Source organism: Heloderma suspectum, chromosome 12 (assembly GCF_057233095.1).
Source record: "Heloderma suspectum isolate Gila_16-S chromosome 12, 16-S_ref, whole genome shotgun sequence".
In the NCBI taxonomy this organism is placed as follows: Eukaryota; Metazoa; Chordata; class Lepidosauria; order Squamata; family Helodermatidae; genus Heloderma; species Heloderma suspectum.
The window spans coordinates 23,876,395-23,895,491 of NC_139469.1; the positions used below are offsets into that span (position 1 = coordinate 23,876,395).

General features: G+C 46.8%; 1 protein-coding gene across 1 annotated transcript in view; it reads right to left on the reverse strand.

The window, feature by feature from the left end:
* The window catches only part of RAB11FIP3 (RAB11 family interacting protein 3), a 138,121-nt gene that overhangs the window by 78,482 nt on the left and 40,542 nt on the right, over window positions 1-19,097 (reverse strand). Inside the window, exon 2 of the mRNA XM_084818787.1 lies at window positions 9,361-9,454. Within this exon, the coding sequence (XP_084674913.1) occupies window positions 9,361-9,454 (94 nt within the window). The remainder of the gene's footprint in view (window positions 1-9,360; window positions 9,455-19,097) is intronic.

Sequence of the window (19,097 nt, forward strand, 5' to 3'; positions counted from 1 at the left end):
TGTAGTCCAACACATCTGGAGGGCACCAGATTGGGGAAGGATGAGATAGCTTAACATTGTCCCATATTCCAAATTGATAGCTTTAGGTGAGAGAATGTTTTCTAAAGCTTGTTTAAAAACAAAAACACTCCAGCAAGTAGAAAGGTTTTTCTAGGTCCATCAAGGAGAAAGGTTTTAGCTCTGCTCTCTCCCCAGTGTGCTAGCTTTCCACTTGCAAGGAACTTTTCCTTAAAAATGGTTTGCAGATTTAATCCTTTACCTGCAATCTGAAGTGGTACAGTCCCTGCTATCACTTTGGGACTGTGCCACCGCATTCTGTAAGCTGTGTAGATCTAGGTTCAGCACATTCACATCTGAACAGAGGACAGCTTTTGCTCCTATGCCTACCCACGCACCACAATCCCTGCCCAGAGTAGCTTCCAATCATTTGATACCGTTGTAAAACCTAATGAAGTCCAAGCCAGGGAGTTTCCAACCACCCATGTGATGGAACAAATGCCAGTTTCTCTTAAGCAGAGAGGAAGCAATCTGCAATGCAGATATATCGCTGGGGTGGGGGTAGTATTTGTCACCAGACTAGCAGGAAAGGCTAGGTATACAAAAAAAAAATATTGTGTTTGTTGCCAGTTGCATCTTGTGCTTTCTGTTGTGATATTAGTCAGCAAAAGCTGCTTGCTTCAGGCAGTCTCAGTGCAAGCTTTAAGCACAGAGAGAGCCAACTCAACAGTTTGAGGGTGGGGTGGGGAGAGGGATTATGAAGCACATCATGCCCCAAGACTGCCAGATTGGGGTCAGGATCTGCGCCTCTCTTGCTTCCCCCTTAAATCAGAACTGGCGGGGGAGTCCCATCCGTGCAAAGCCACCTCCAAACATTATCAGAAGTGAGTCACAGAACTCCCATCCACAGGAGAAGCACTGGCTGGTCATGGTACATCAGCCGAGCAATTCTGTTCCTTGCCTAACGGCCAAGAAACCCAGTCGCTATACTTGGGGCGGGGGGGGGGGGGGGAGAGACATCCAGACTTCTGGCCCGTTGGCTTCCCTACCTAATCTCCAATCACTGATCAGAGGTAAGAGGGTTCCCTTAGGCCCACGCTGCTCCTCCTCCAAAAAAGACTGCGCCTCTCCCACTGCAGTTATGCTTTTAAAAACCCTCCATGGGTACCCGTTTGGATGTGACCCCGGACGCACTTGCCCGGAACCAATTCGTCCCTTGGCCCAAAAGAGGTTCCCCACCCCTGCTACACTCATTTTCACATTACCACCTACTTCCAAGAGAGCCAAGAATATAGAAACGTAACATGCATCGCTTAAGGAATGGGTGGGGCGTGATGCCTGTTGAGTGCTCAAAACCCTACATTCCCCTTGCAATGTGTTGAATTCAGACATAATGCCTTTTCTCGTTTGCAATGTATATCTCATGTGCATGGAGTGTTGAGTCTTCTACTTCGGTCAGGAATTCCACAATACTTTGGTGTCTTATCCTACTCGCACGGTAGGAGTAACAGTCGGTGTTCCAGTGGCTTGCAGGGTCAAAACGTTGGGACTTTTTGGTTAGCAGGGACAATGGCGTCTGTCAAGAGCGCCCCTGGTGCCTACTGAATTCTCCAATAGCCAGAATCAACACTCAGACAAAAGGGCTGCTTTCCAAGGCTTTAATTCCGTTTATCCTAATGAGGCATACAGATGCTAATTGCTTGAGACTCGGAGAAACTACAAAGGAACAGCCATCTAGGGGTTTCTAAGGGTTAGGGCGTAAGCTGATCTCCGTTTTGGAAAATCGCAGCAATTCTCTGATCTTACGGGGTGGGAGGGGAAGACCTCCTCCTCTCCCGTGATGCTTCTGGGCAAAGCTGTTGACGTCGAGCCAATCGGGCTGAGCGCCAAAGCTCGGCCCCTGCGATCTCTCGCTTGTGCCTGCGCCTGTGCCTCATGTCTAAAAGTTCAGGTTGTCCCTCCCTTTCTACACCTGGTTCACTGTCGCTCCCAGGGATGTGAGATGGGGGGGAGCTCCCCCTCCAGCTGCGCCTCTGAAGTCTGAGAGAAATCGTCCCCCACGAATTGTCTCTCCTCCTCAGAATCAGATCTGCTTTGGGATTCTATGGGCTCAGATACAACCCTGACAGCGTCATCTGTCACCCACCTCAGGCTTTCGTGTTTCCTCTTAGCTGCGATCCTCACAAGGATGGGGGAGAAAGGGATTTTGCCAGCAAAGACATATTGTTATCAGCTATCCCTGTTGTAATGCAAAGTATTTTGGGGTGGCTTGGTTCTGAATGGGCAGTTAAGACCATCAGCTTTACAAACAACCAGCCGGCTCATAACAGACATGAAAACAGCTAGCCTCGGTTTGTTGAGATGGATCAACAGAGCTGCCTGCATTTTTGGCCTTTCCTTAGGCTCACGACAAGCACCATCCCTTCAAAATTTACAAATTACATTCATGCGCAATGTGGCTTGGAAGTCATATGTTTGCCAGAACAGTTTCCGTGGTGGCCAGAGCGGCTGTGACAATCTTGTCATCTTGGTTATCTGTCACAATACTGGCATGAAGGGGGAGAGTCATCATCTGGCCGCCATCTTAGTGAAGGGCAGACAAAACAGGAACAGAAGGCAGAACTTGTTTTCAATACTACCTATACCTGATGAGATATATGTTTATACAATGTAGTAAATTAAAAACACACATACTAATTCACATTCCAGCTACTGGGGTGGGGGGTGGGGGGGGGGAGAAAATGCCACACATTATTTATTGAGGGGCTGTGGGGGGGCTTATTTAGGGGAGGGGCTGTAGCTCAGTTTTGCATGCAAACGGTCCCAGGTTCAATCCTTAGCAACTCCAGGCAGGGCTGGAAAAATTCCTGCCTGAAACCCTGACAAGACACTGCCAGTCAGTGTCAACAATACTGGCTAGATGGCCCTACGGTCTGACTCAGTATATGGCAGCTTCCGATGTTCCTATCTATATCCTGCCTTTCCTCCAAGAAGCCCAAGGAGGTGTACATGATTCTCCTTCTCCTCCTCCTCCTCATTTTATCCTCACAACAACCTTGCAAGGTAGGTTCGGCTGAGAGTCTGTGACTGGCCTAAAGTCACCCAGTGACCTTCATGGCCGAGTGGGGACTTGAACCCGGGTCTCCCCAGTCCAACATTAACCACTATATCATACTGGCTCTCACCTTACTCAAGACCCATCTAGAGCGAACAATTCACATGGCAACATTACATTTCACTTACCATGTTGCTTGATACTGGGGGGGTGGGGGGTGGAATTCACATTCAGAACTGGCCCCATTTCAGGCAGAAGACGGGGAAAAGGGGAGACGACAGGGGCCTGGTGCCAATACAGTCCTACACATCTCCTAATAACCGGGAGGAGACCCTGAGCACACTTTGTGAGTGGAAGGGTTTGAGCAAGCACAAATCCCCAGCTGCCCTCATGCATTAATGGCACAGCATTATGTCTCCACGGTGCCATCCATGTGCTTCATTACTTCAGTTTCAGAGCCCTCCCACCTAGTAACCTCAAACCGTTTCAGTCAAGTGACAGTTTGAACCATGGCATTCAAGTAGAGCTTTTACATTTTTAAAATGGATGCTTTTGTAGCATATTATGACATGGTTTGTCCTGTACAATTCTTCACCTGAACTTCCAAGTACCAGTGTAGGTTTTAAACTAGGGAAGGAAGTGCCTTGCAAACCGTGGTTTAAAGCTAGCCATGGTTAGCACCAATGCAGATGGAAAACTGAACCATGGTTATCACTAACCAAGGGGGGGGAGGGGGAAACTAACCTGTGTGAGGAGAGGCAATTTCTATCCCTGTTATGTAGGAGTCCCTAACGCAGCGCCTACGGAGTTCTCCATTCCCTGCCCCCTGCCCCCCCCCAATTTTTAAAATAAAAACTTTGGAAAATGTTAGGGCACCATCTTCTTCCTGTTCCTGAACTTGCTGTAGATCAGGTGCTGGCGGGCAGACACAGAAGAAAAGCATTGCTTTCTGGCCCCACCCAATCTTCTGCCCACACAGATCTTTCCCCTTTGCTCGCTTTCTCCCCGGTCGCAGTCTCTAGCCTCACTATTTCTCTCCCCCAACCGTTTTTCTTACTATTTCTCCCCCTTCCCCATCCCTTGCCTTCTTTCTTGCCATTTCTATCCTCTAACCTTGCTCTTTCTCCCCCCTCTGCCCCTTTACATTGCTATTTCCCCGTCTCTCCCAGACCCTAGACTTGTTATTTCCCTCCTCCCAACACACACACACTCTTCTTTTGACTACCCAGGACCCCACGGCAGCCATCACGTGACTAGCCATATCCTCTGTGAGAGCCATTTTGTAATGGTGCCCACAGCAGTTTTTCAAATTCCCAAATGTGTAATGGCTCATGCCCATGATTGTTGTTGTTCAGTCATTCAGTCGTGTCCGACTCTTCGTGACCCCATGGATCATAGCACGCCAGGCCTTCCTGTCCTGCGCTCTCTCCCGGAGCGTGCTCAAGTCCATATTAATTGCATCCGTGATGCTATCTAGCCATCTCATCCTCTGCCGTCCCCTTCTCCGTTTGCCTTCATTCTTTCCCAGCATCAGGGTCTTTTCCAGAGAGTTTTCTCTTCGCATTAGGTGGCCAAAATATTTTAGCTTCAGCTTCAGTATCTGTCCTTCCAATGAGCACTCAGGGTTGATTTCCTTTAGGAGCCCATGATTGTATACGCACCCAAAGTAGCTCTTTGGGTCTTAGCCGCTGTTTCCACATTATCCATGTGTCTGAGAGATTTTCTACACAAGGCATTTATCGTGAGTTTGTCATTCCTCACTCACGGTTGTTTATGGGGGTTTTAAACAACGTCATGACCTTCCCATTTTACTTCTGTTTTTTAAGAGCACTTTAATTATTATTATTATTTATTACTTTTATATACTGCCCCATAACCAAAGCTTGCTGGGCAGATTAATGGGTTTTGTTAGAGCGGGTAAAATGGAGCATTATTTGTGAACACGAAAGAAAACATATTTTCCTACTTGTGTAATTGTGTTTTTCCACTATTGCACAGTACCACCTATAGGTTATGTAGCAGAAAAGCAGAAAAGAAAAGCTCTTTGTGTAGAGCTCAGATCTCAATTCTGCGACAAAACCGAAAGTAGATACAGAGGATTAACAGCCCTGTGTAGAAAAGCTCTCAAGGTGCACTGCAGGGCACCACTCCAGATTTATTTATTTATTTATTTATTTTTCATTTCTATACCGCCCAGTAGCCGAAGCTCTCTGGGAGGTTTACAAAAATTAAAATCAAACAGCACACAATAAAACAATTTAAAATATATAGAACATTAAAACCACAATATAACAATACAACCACAATAAAACCTAGAAGCAGTGCAGGAGTTCAAAATACAGATTTAAAACAGCAAAGATAAAAATTTAGAAAGCTAAAATACTAAAATGCCTGGGAAAACAAAAAGGTCTTCACCTGGCGCCGAAAGGAATACAGTGTAGGCACCAGGCGAACCTCACTAGGGAGCTCATTCCAGAGCCGGGGTGCCACAACAAAAAGCCCTAACAGATTAGGTGCAGCCTTTCCCTGCTGCTCCAATACCACACACCATCAGGAGGAGGTACCAAGCAATAGGCTTAAAAATAATTCAGTGCCTGGAGTTGTTTAAGGAGGGGGGCGGGGAATCCAAGTTATGCTGGTTGTCTGCCATACAACAAATTTGTCTGCCACACTGAACAAAAAAGGGGGGGAAAGCAACAAGCACAGAACCAATCAACTCCGAAGACAGACCATAAAAGTTAAGGCAGCCCTGAAGCAAAGGCTTTGTCAGGACTTCTATTGCTATCCAATTAACACAACACTGCTACACTGCAAGCAATGAATTATGGAAAGGGAACTCGAAGCCATGCCTCCGAGAAAGCTGTTCTAAAGGGAGTAATAAAGAACACTCCAGTCTAGACTGCCACCCCCCACAATCCTGGAGGGCCCTTTGAACTGGCAGTTTATCATGGGACATGCCCCTGCGGGGCTCACACAGGTGTACAGAGGTAGTTCTGCTGTCGGTCTTGGAAGAATCCAGAGACGTTTGTTTCCTTTGGAATGCTTGCAGAGCAAGGGGCCGGGGGAAGGAATGCAGATGGTTGTGGGGCGGAGCACAAAGGCTTCAGTCCTCCTGGGCAGTAATACAAAAGGATAAAGCGGCCTATTGAAAAGCAGAAACCTCCATACCTTTTTATTCATTGCACGGGAATACGGGATTTATTTTGCGTTTGTCATTCCTTACTCATGGTTGTTTACGGGTTCTTTAAACGACGTCATGACCCTCCAGTTTCACCTCTGCTTTTCCTGGGGCAGCAGGGTGGCGGGGGTTGGGGCGGGTAAAATGGAGTGTTATTTGTGAAAGCAAAAGAAAACATATTTTCTTAATCACAGTACCGGGGGCGGGGAGGAATGGCTAATAAGCATAGCTATACCTGGATCGCCACAGAAGTGGCTGGGCCACAACCATTCAGAAATTAAGCTGGACCACAATTACCAAAGGTGCACATATACAATTACATATATACATATACAATTACATATATACATATACAATTACCAAAGGTGCACATATGCAGCTGTCAGAGACAGGCCACTGGTCCGTGCAGCCCTGTTATCATCTACTGTAGAGATGATAACAGGGCTGCGTGTCATCAGAAAGTCAGGCAGAGTCCTTTTAAAGACCCTTCGTTCAACCAGAGATCCCAGCAATTGAACCCCAGACCTTTGTCATGCATAGTAGAATCGCTAGCGCCGAGTTCTGGCCCAGCTCCTTCAGGTGGGATCAGCTTCAGACATTTAAGGCAGCATCCAACTGTGTCGTTCCGTCAGCACAAATGACGTTGCACTAGCGGGAACTAGGTTCTGAACTATGCGCAGCAGAAGAATCTGACTAAAGTTACGTTTGCGCAAGCACGTTTGCGCAAGCGGCTGTGCATTTTGCTTGTGAGCCTGTTGTGCAAACCAGTGTGCAACCCATCGTGCATAACTCCTGTGCAACCGGTTGCACGACATGCTACACAAGCATAATGCAGAACTGCTTGTGCAACCATGTTTGCGCAAGTGTAATAGGCAACCATTTCCGCAACAGGAAGATTCGGCGGAGCTCCGCTAGTGCCTTTGGAGTTTGTGGAATGGCACCGTTGGATACTGCCCTGAGAAAGGCAAGGCAGGGGGCATGGGTGTCATGTCTCCCTTGGGCCCCCTCTTTCCTGATGCACACACACACACACACACACACACACACAGAGTCTTCAGTCTCAGGCCTTTAATTCATTATCAACAGGTTCATTACAGATGCAAATCCTCAAAGACTCTCAGGCTACACAGGAATGCCTCCAGAGGATTCAAATGGGAACACTGACTTGCCTACAGTTTGAAGTGAGACTTGCTGGCTAGACTAACTTAGGGAGGGATGTCCCGCCCTTCCAGTGATGCTTCCCTACGTCGCCTTTCACGCATCGCTAACCGGGTCGACTGTCTGAGCTCCGCCCCTGACATTTCCCTCTTAGCTCTGCGCTGCAGTCTAGCATCTCTTAGGTCACAGCCCCCACTCTCCTCCTCCTCCTCCTGGCTTCTCACAGAGGGGGGGCAAGTGGGGGGCTTCAGGCCCAGCCATCTGGTAGTTAGTAACCTGAGAAGCACGCCTACCCATATCTGAACTGGCTTGGGAAAATGCATCCCCCGGTTCTGGCTGTTCCTCTTCTGAATCTGAGCTGCTAACTATCTCCCTGCGCTTAGAATCAATCCTGACAGTGGGGGAGAGGAGGACAGGCAAGTTAATGATAAAACTGAAAAGCATCAGTAATCTAGCACCCATTATTCATTAAAAAAAAAAAAAGAGAGAGAGAGAGACAAATTAACTACACCTTCCCCAGCCTGGTGCCCTTCAGATATGTTGGACTACAACTCCCATCAGCCCCACCCACCCTGGCCAATGGGTAGGGCTGATGGGAGGCGTAGGCCAAAACTAGATTGGGCAAAGCTGTGGAATTAGCTACATCTCTACAGCTGCTCTGTTGGCATGATGGCAGTTTACCAAAAGATGAACATGCAGGCCTGAGTACATCATCCCAAACGCAGATATTCAGGATAACTCCATGATGCATGAGAAGGGTGACCACCTCCTACCTAGCCCTCTGTGTCAGAACAGACAGCGATGGAAGGGAGTCCAGGTATTATCTGTTTCAGCCCCTAAACCATCTAATCTCACAATCTAGATCACTGTGTGTGAGAGGGAGAGGGTGGCCGGCCAAAGGGAGCTTGTAGAGCAAATATGTCCAGAGAGCACACCTAGCCCCAGAATTATGGGTAGTCTCCCAGAAAGACACACAGTTGGGAGGGGGCATCATACGTCTATTCAAAACAGCAAAGCCCTAGAGATGAAAGTCTAACAAGCACAGTGGAATAACTAGTTTTACTGTTAAAAATAAGAATTGAAGAGCGCCCAGCACTTGTCAAATCATTCTCGTGGGCCACTTTGCACATCATGCAAACCATGGTTTAGCAAGACGTGCATGAGCTCGAAGGAGCTGCTACAAGCCTCAGACTCATGCGCTCCCCTTGTGAAGACAGAAAGAAGACTTCAGCAGCTTTTAGTTTCACTTTCCCTGAACATTGGCTTATCAGGTCATGGGGACCAGGGGTTGTGGCTTATAACAAACTCTGGTTAGTTTTAACATGCTGGCCTCCAGAAATCAGGACCTTAAGGTGGCTTGTTTTGAAACTGACCAGAGTTCATAATAAATTACAATCCCTGGTCTGGACAACCCAACAAGCCAAGATTCAGGAAAAAATGGGGGGAAGAGGGGAAGCTGCTGAATTCCACCTCCAGCCACATGGGAGAAAGAGAGGGGAGGAACAGCAGGCTCACACACATCTCACTAAACCATGGTTTAGTGTGATGTGCAAGCAAGCCCGGTGTCTGTACTTATTAGCGAAACCCACTGGAAATTGGGAACAGATTTATCTCCTGCTAAGAAATTGGGTATGGACTTGAGCACACTGCAGGAGAGAGTGCGGGACAGGAAGGCCTGGCGTGCTATGGTCCATGGGGTCATGAAGAGTCAGACACGACTGAACGACTGAACAACAACAACAACAAGAAATTGGGTAGATTACTATGTACATACTTTTCCTTATCTCTGTTCATCTTTTTAAAAGATCATTGGCATTTCCAGGAAGGAGCCTTGAATATCCCAGAGGGGGGAGATTAACGATGTCAGGAAAAGACTCAATACAAAGGATTCAGGAAATGTAGGATGGGCTTCCTTCCAAGCTGCTGACCCATTTTGCTTCTCTTTTATCCAAATGCATAAAAATAAACTGACCTCCGCTTCTGATAGCTGAGATGCCCCGATAGAAGTCTTCAAAGCTGATCACACCAAGGCCAGCTGGGTCCAAAAACCTGGTCAGGTCCTTCACCTGCAATCGCAAAGCAAATGAGTGTTACCACCTTATACAACTAGAATGGGCCCTATCTATGATTTCACATCATGATTTTCCTACACAGCTGGCAGTATGAGCCCAAGACATCTTGCCGCCTGAAGCAGGGTGGCAACGGCACTCTCCACTCCCACAGTCAAGGTGCGCAGACTGACCCAAGGCCGGTCAAGTTATTTTGGCTCCTAAGGAAATCCCACAAGTGCTTCAAATCCTCCCTGGAATTAAAAAGAATGCAATAATACATTAAACAACCGATTTGCTGCCCTTTCACAATGCCTCAAAACAGCTGCCGAATGGTATAGCCAGTCCTGAAGCAGGCATTTTCCACAGATATGAGGTGATGCGCAAGTTTTCCTGCCATTTCTGCCTTGCAACCTATGCTTCATTTCTAGACCAGAGCACAATGTGTCTATTTCATGAAGGTGCATGGCACTTAAACCTGAAGGGTAGTTTTTAAAATTACTGACCCAACAAACAGAGGATAGACATACACAAAACAGGGTTATAAACAGGGTTGTGGTCAAAGATGTGATCAGGGTATCCATACTTCAAACCCTCACTGGAAGCATAACAACATAAGAGCCCTGCTGGATCAGACCAAAGCTCTATCTGGTCCAACATTCTGCTTGCACATAGCCAGCCAGTTACCTATGGGAAGCCCCAAGTAGGATGTGAATGCAATAGCACCCCCAGCCACTGGCAGCTGGTGACTCCAGTCCTGAAGGGGCAGTGCTTCTATTAGGGGGTTTTAGTTACCACCAGCCAAAACTTGAAAGGTGCTATCCAAGGTGCTGAACCCATTTTGGGGCTAAAGTTCAGCACCTTGGATAGCACCTTTAGAGGTTTCACTGGTGGGGACTAAAACCCAGAATGGAATCACTACCTCTCTGGAAATGGAGTCGCCAGCCACCATTGCCTCAAGCAACTGGTATACAGAGCTGTACTGCCTCTGACCCTGGAGGTAACATATATCCATCATGACTAGTAGCTATTAATAACCTTATCCTCTAAACCTATTTGTCCAAGATGGCAGCTACCACTACATCTTGTGGCAGCGAATTCCATAGTTTAACTATGTGCTGTGTTATGTATTTCCTTTTATCTGTCCTGAATCTCCCACCCCTGAGCTTTACTGCATGTCCCCAGGTTCTAGGGAGAGGGAGAAAAATTACCCACTTTCTCCAAACGATGAATAATTTTATCCAACTCTATCATGTCTCCCCTTACCTTTTTCCTAAGCTACACAGCCCCAAAATTATTTGTTTACTTACTTAAAATATTTCTTGGCCGCCTTTCAGGGCAAAAGCCCTCCCAAGGTGGCTTACAACAATAAAACAGTTAAAATATTCAAAGTGATAAAAACATAAAAACAACAAAAGCCAACAATAAAACCAACAACAATGTTAACAGCTGTAACAGCAACAACAGCAGTCATATCAATAGAAGGCCAAGGTAAAATAATATGTTTTCAAGGCCTTCTTAAAAGTCTGCAATGACAGAGCATGGCGGACCTCCAACGGCAGCTTGTTCCAACGGTATGGGGCCACTGCAGAGAAGTGTAACCTTTGTGTAGCATTGTACCTTTCCTCATAGGGGAGTTGCACCAGCCCCTTGATCATTTTGGTTGTCCTTTCCTGCACTTTCTCCAACTCGATAGTATCCTTTTTGAAGTGCGCTAACAAGAACAGTACAAGGTATCGCAGTGGTTCTTAGTCACACTAACCTGCCCCCATTAGAGCGAGAATAATACTGGCCAGCCTTTCAGAGTTGTCACCGGCTTTGAGAAGTACTACATAAATGGTTAGAAATCACCAAAAGATGATATTTAGAAGATTTTCTTTTCTGCCAACTAAGCCATTTTAATAGAAGGTCTCTTAAAGGCCTTTTATATCCACTGGCAGCTGCTTTACTGGGACAATAGAGAAGCTGCCAGGGCATCCCAATTAGGGCAATTCTATGTTAAAGAGCCCCAACGATGCAGCCATATGATATAATGCTTTTGTAATTATGCAGCAGTTAATGAGGAGTGCGAAGAATGGGGGGAAATCATAGGTTAGCAAAAACTTGGGATACTGGCAAGGAATCAGGACACACACATGGATATTGTAGCATTAAAAATAACCTCATGTAGTGTAAAGATTGGATTAAGCATCTCTTGTACCTTTATATACAGGACAAACAAGTAATGGGAAAAGTATTCTACAGATGCAGTAACTCACAGCAGGCAGCCTTCCTCAACCTGGTGCTGTCCAGGTGTGTTGGACTCCAACTCCCATCATTCCGAGCTATGGTCAAGGGGCCCAGGTGGAGGAAGGCCACCTTGGGGAGTTCACAGCTCACCCTGAAAACAATCATCTAAGACCACTGATGGCATCAGCTGGAACTTTAACAAACGCAAACAGCTTGCTAACACAGCGAAGTTGAGGCAGAGTTTTCAACACCAAAAATCGTGCTTCCAAACACAGCATGGAGCAAATGTAAGGTTTTGCGCAGTTGAATGGTATTCTTAACCTCCCCTTTTGCAGCTGTCAAGTTTCTTTCTTGCAAAAATGATACCAATAAAGCCCGGTGCCTAAAGCCAGTAGCATCCCAACAGCCATCCTCCTCATGGATCAGCAACATGTACTTTAGGGTGTCACCCCTCCCACGCAATAGATTTCCCACTCCCATGTACATCCTGTCTCCCACCTACCCCAATAGATCTCAAGGTGGAAAAGTCCCACCCAGGCACTGATCACACCCAGACCTGCTCAGCTACAGCAAGTTCAGCGGCAGTACCATGTGCCACCCAATCATACCCTGGGACTGGAACAGCTCCTGAAGATCATAGAATCATAGAATAGTAGGGTTGGAAGGGGCCTACAAGGCCATCGAGTCCAACCCCCTGTACAATGCAGGAATCCAAGTCAGAGCATCCCTGACAAGTGGCTGTCCAGCCTCATCCTGAAGGCCTCCAGTGGGGGAGAGCCCACCACCTCCCTATGTCATTGGCTCCATTGTCGTATTGCTCTAACAGTCAGGAAGTTTTTCCTGATGTTCAGCCAGAATCTGGCTTCCTGTCACTTGAGCCCATGATTCCGTGTCCTGCACTCTGGGATGATAGAGAAGAGATCCCGGCCTTCCTCTCTGTGACAACCTTTCAAGTACTTGAAGAGCGCTATCGTATCTCCCCTCAGTCTTCTCTTCTCAAGGCTAAGCATGCCCAGCTCTTTCTGTATTACTTCATACGGCTTTGTTTCCAGTCCGCTCATCATCTTTGTTGCCCTCCTCTGAACCCTCTCCAGTTTGTCTGCATCCTTCTTAAAATGTGGTGCAACTGAGACCTGCAATAAAATACTGGAGTATATTCCTGCCCCTAAGACAAGTGCTCCTGTTCAGGGCTCCAGCCAGCCTGGTTTGTGAGCCTTGTCCTATTCTAGGCCCCCGCTTGCTGTGGGGAGAGAATGGACAGCTTTTTTTTCTTTCCCTATCACCCCCAAGCCAGTCCCCTATGGCAGGGGTCGGAATTTGAGAAATTGCTGTGGGCACCACTACAAAATGGCTCCCACAGAGGATGTGGCTAGTCACACAGCGGCTGCTTTGGGGACCTGGCTAGTCAAAAGAGGTGGAAGGAAAAAAATAGCAAGGATAGAGGCTGGGAGGGAGAACGAAATAGCATGGCAAAGGGGTAGAGGGATGAGAAAGTGAGGCTAGGAGGGGGGATAAACAATGAGGTAAAGAGGTGGGGGCGTGGTAAAGAAGGGTCCTAATTCAGGTATTGAGGTATGTCAACCAGTTGTGGATGGGGTTGCATGCCCCCTGAAGGAGCAAGTTCGTAGCTTGGGGGTGCTTCTTGACCCAACCCTGCTCCTGGCACCCCAGGTGGAGGCAACGGTGAGAAGTGCCTGTTTTCAGCTTCGGCAGATACGCCAGCTATGCCCATTCCTGGAACATGTGGACCTGGTAATGGTGCTGCACGCGCTGGTAACCTCTAGGCTTGATTTCTGCAATGCTCTGTACTTGGGGCTGCCTGTATATTTAGTTCAGAAACTTCAACTGGTACAAAAATAGGGCAGCCAGATTGGTCTCTGGGACATCCCGTGGAGACCATATTACACCGGTTTTAAAATCTTTACACTGGCTGCCAATTTGTTTCCAAGCAAAATATAAAGTGCTGGTTCTTACCTTTGAAGCCTTACATGGTCTAGGTCCAAGGTGCCTTAGGGAGCGCCTTCTCCCCTACGTCCCAGTCTGCCACCTCAGGTCCTCTGAGGGCTCTCTGCTGCGGCTGCCTAATGTGACATTGGCAGCCCCATGAAAGAGGACCTTCTCCTTTGCCGCCCCTCAGTTGTGGAATGACCGGCAGGTTGAAATATGCCTGCTGACCTCTTTGAAGGTTTTTAAGCAGGCATTAAAGACGCTATTATTCCGGCAGGCCTTCCCTTTTCAGAACTCCTGTTCCTTTTGCTGACTCTTGCATACTGTTTTTAAGCTGTGCTGTTTTTGTTGGATTTTTAAAAAATTGTTTTTACTTCAAAGTTGTTTTTAGCTACATGTTGTTTGTATATATTGTCTGTATGTTTTTATGTAAATGGTTTTAGAACTTTGTATATTGTATTTTAATGTTTTAACTTTTGTAAGCCGCCCAGAGAGCCTCAGCTATGGGGCAGTATAGAAATGTAAACAACAACAACAACAAGAAGAAGAATAATGGGGGGGGGCAAAGTAGGGAGGCTAGGGGCTGGGAGTCAAGAGAAACAGCACAATAAAGGGGTGAGTGGAAGAGAACAGCAAGGATAGGGGCCAGGAAGGGCGAGAAAGAAGAAGCCTCGTAACAGGGAAGGGAGAGAAATAGCAACAAAAGGGATTGGGTGGAGGGAAATAGCAAGGCTATGTGTAATTGCTAGAAAACTGTATTTTCACATATAGGCATTTCATAAGTATTCATTGCTATGGATAAATACAAATCCATGTATGTATATTTTTAAAAAGTGGGGGAGAGGGAATAAAAAAAAGATTTGCAGGTGCTCATCGGTACCACGTTGAGGACCCCTTCGCAGGTGCCATTGGAGGGCATGTAGGGGACCCTTGCCCTATGGTACTGTACACTGGTGTGGGCAGAAAGTAGATTTGGATCAACCTGCAGATCTCTGGGTGACACGCGGTAGATCAGCAAGGAGCCCAGAACCCATGTGTTTTATAGCTATATAATGACAGCGGAGACACTCTGGAGAGTGAGAAAGGGAAGAGGGGCCCTTTTTGCTTTGTTTCCTCCTGAAATTAGAGGAGAGAAGTGTGTTTGTTTGTTTTAATCTGACAGCACACATCCCTTCCCCTACCCAGCCCTAATCCTTCCCTTCAGGACCGTCACCCAACACTGTTAGGGACTTGGCACCCATTTCATCTGCCCTCCATTTTTCTCTCAGCTGACTGTAAATATTCCATGCCTTAACTGCTCTTAGCCATAGACTTAACCGAGAGACTCCCACAGTCTCCCTGCTTGTGGTTCCTAGCGTTGGTTCCCCAGATCATGTTGGCTCACAACTCCCATAATTCCCAGCCAGCATGGCCAATGGTCAACTGGAGTCTCAGAGGGGTTGCTGGGCTGTTCGTTTGGAAGGTTTAAAAAATTCCCTTTTAAATATACATACCTAGGAAGTCAGCCCACGGTGCAAGTATGCAGTTTTTAGTGGATTTGTTGTTGCTGGTGGATTCTCTGTGCCCATTTGACAGCTAAAAGACTGGTATTACAACACTGGAAGGATAAATCATCACCTCCTAATGCAATGGTCTGAGGACTTAATAACGCTTTCAGCATTTCAACAGGTGGTATATTGGTGCCACTCACAAACAGATAATATATGGATATTTGGTCTGTCTATGTTGAAGTTTATGTAGAATTTTTTATTTTTGAGACAGCTGTATTTTCATACACACACATACACACACACATATATATTAACTGAAATTCATACATTCAATCTTGTCAACATACTTTATTTTATGGTTTTGTTTGTTTGTTTATTACATTTGTATCCCGCCGTTTTTCCTCCTTAAGGAACCAAGGCAGCATACACAATCCTTCTCTTCCCCATTTTATCCTCACAACAACCCTGTGAGGTAGTTGGGCTGAGCGTCAGTGACTGGTCCAACGTCACCCAGTGAGCTTCCATCCATGGCCAAGTGGGAACTAGAAACCGGATCTCCTGACTCCCAGTCCAACACTCTAACCACTACACTGGCTCTTGTTTTGCTTTGTTCCGTTGAAATTTACAATTAAAAAGTAATTTAAAAGGGGTGCAAGTAGGATGCATCCTTTATTTCGAACTGCCCCCAGTGATGCCACAGACACACAGATCTCTCTCCAAGTAAGATGTGTACCCCTTATACCCCCCCCACACAAATTTTGAGTATCAGCCTTCCCCAACCTGGTGCCCTCCATGTGTGCAGGACTACAACTCACTTCATCCTCAGCAACTTGTTCCCAGTCAGCATGTCCCTAACTCCTTTTATCCTCAGTCAACATCCAACACATCTATAGTTATAACATATCACCACAATTCCTAGTGTGTTATTCTGCTAGTTGGTGGCAAGGTCAGCAAAAGGCCCCACAAAAGGGGACTCATTTTAACCCCGACGAAAGCTGTCAACCACCACTTCCTTGTTGCGGCATTCAGAACACGTGGAATTGAAAGTCTCAACAGGTAATGCAAGCCGCAGAACTCATTCAGAAGTACGAGAAGTAAAAAATAAAATCTACATACACTTTTGCATACGTAGACAATGCTTTTGCAGTCTCCTGTGGAAAGTTTTGCTTTAAACACACACATAGAGGAACCCACCAAAAAACAGGAAGCTGATCAGGTGTTTCAAGAAAACCGACACTACAAGCAAGAACAACCAAAAAGCATGCACATTAATTTACAATTAAGATGCTTTTCGAAAGAGGGTCAGTAGTTCCAATCTGTGCTGTCACCATTGCCACCCAAAACAACCCAACACTTGATTATCTTTCTTTGCGTGAAGATAGGAAGCATCTGGACACACAGTGTCTATTACTCTACTCAAGCTGGTGCCTTCCAAATGTGTTGGACTACAACCCCCATTGTCCTCTGGGGAGAGGAGCCTCTGTGTGTGGGGCCGTTGAGGAATGTGGCCCGTGGCACTAGCACATGTGGCAGGACCTTCTCAGTGGCTGCATCCCAGGGGAACTCCTTTCTGGCAGAGATTCAGCTCTCTCCCACACTGCTCTCATTTAGGTGCCATTTAAAGACGTATGCTCTATTTCTGCTTCATTGACTACGCTAAAAGCCTTTGATTGTGTGGATCACAACAAACTCTGGCAAATTCTTAAAGAGATGGGAGTACCAGACCACCTTACCTGCCTCCTGAGAAACCTGTATGAGGGTCAAGAAGCAACAGTAAGAACCGGACATGGAACAACCGAGTGGTTCAAAATTGGGAAAGGAGTACGACAAGGCTGCATATTGTCACCCTGCTTATTTAACTTATATGCAGAGTACATCATGAGAAACACCGGGTTGGATGAATCACAGGTCGGAATTAAGATTGCTGGGAGAATTATCAACAACCTCAGAGACGCAGACAACACCACCCTAATGGCAGAAAGCGAAGAGGATCTAAAGAGCCTCTTGTTGAGGGTGAAAGAGGAGAGTGCAAAAGCTGGTTTGAAACTTAACATTAAAAAAATGAAGATCATGGCATCTGGCCTCATCACTCCCTGGCATATAGAAGGGGAATAAATGGAAGCAGTGACAGATTTTATTTTCTTGGGCTCCAAGATCACAGCAGACGGTGACTGTAGCCATGAAATTAAAAGACACTTGCTCCTTGGGAGGAAAGCTATGGCAAACCTAGACAGCATAGTAAGAAGCAGAGACATCAGAGCTATGGTTTTCCCAGTAGCAACGTATGGCTGTGAGAACTGGACTATAAGGAAGGCTGAGCACCGAAGAATCGATGCTTTTGAACTGTGGTGCAGGAGAATACTTTTAGGAGTCCCCCGGACCGCAAGGAGGTCAAATCAGTCAATCCTAAAGGAATCAACCCTGACTGCTCATTGGAAGGACAGATAGTGAAGCTGAAGCTCAATATTTTGGCCACCTAATGCAAAAAGTCACTGGAAAAGACCCTGATGCTGGGAAAGATTGAAGGCAAAAGGAGAAGGGTACGGCAGAGGATGAGATGGCTAGATAGCATCACTGATGCAATGAATATGAACTTGAGCATGCTCCGGGAGAGAGCGCAGGACAGGAAGGCCTGGCGTGCTATGGTCCATGGGGTCACGAAGAGTCGGACACTCTTCAATGACTGAACAACAACAAAGACATATGCAATGTTTGGGGCAAGTGCTCTGTGTGTTTTTCTTTTGATTGTTCTGACAGTTTTATTCTATATTATTATATGTTTGTAATTTTGGAGTTATGATTTTAATGGTCTTTGCATTATGTTGTTTTTTATGTAGGTTGTTAGCTGCACTGGGGCCTTGGTGAAGAAGAGCAGGATAGAATCATACACATACATACTTCACCCAACATGGCTGGAGGAAAATAGGATCATCATCCAACACATCTGGAGGACACCAGGTTGGGGAAGGATGGAAGTCTACTCTGAGTAACAATCGCTTTCCCAGGGTCCAGAACATGGTTCAGTCCTAGTCCTGCTGACCAAGATCCCCAGGCAAGTAGATTACTAGCAGGGCTGGCCCAAGACATTTTGCCACCTGTGGAAAAGAACAAGATGGCTCCCTGTCCATTCCAGCTACAAAAGCAGAAAGGACTGGCAGATTAATCTGTCTTCAGCACTGATGGTGGTACAGCATTCTTCACTGCATCTGAAAGCAGCAGGGTAAGGTAGGGAGCACAGAACAGGCTGCGTGGCACACAGATCGCTCTTCCAACACTTTTCTGTTGTCAGGATTCCTTTAGCCCCCACTTTACTTCTAAGTCCAAAACATACACAGACGAGAGGCTCCAGTCTACAGCTTTTAATCCATTACTTCACAGGGTCATACAGATGCAAATTCTCAGTGACTCTCAAGTCTACAAAGGAATGCCTTCAGGGGATTCAAAAGGATTCAAAAGGAAGTTACTGTTGCCTGCTGTTGCCTGCCTGCCATTTGAAGAGGGAGGTGGTCTGACTAGCCTAACTTAAGGCGGGGAGGCCCCTCTCTTCTCGTGAGGCCTCTAAGCGCAGCTTTTCACGCAAGGCCAATTGGGTAGACCATCTAAGTTCTGCCCTGGCCTTCTCCCTCTTTGCTCTGCGCCTGTGTCTGGCATCTATTAGGTCATACTCCCAAGACTCCACCTCCTCCTGTTTGCTGCCTCTCACGGAGGGGGGGCGGGTGAAGAGGGACCCTCCTCCTCAGCCAGCTGGACGTTTGTAACCTGAGAAGCCGGCCTACTCATATCTGGACTAGCCTGGGAAAGCACTTCCCCCTTGTCTGGCGGTTCTCCTCCAGAATCTGAACTGCTATCCCACTCCCTGCACTCAGAAACACCCCTGACAGCTGCCACCTCCCACCATCTGCAACCTGAGTTGACTACCTCACTCTGCCTAATGGTAAGGCCAGCCCTGTTTACTACACAGTAAAGTTCCATCTCTCTCCCTTTCTTTCCTTCTC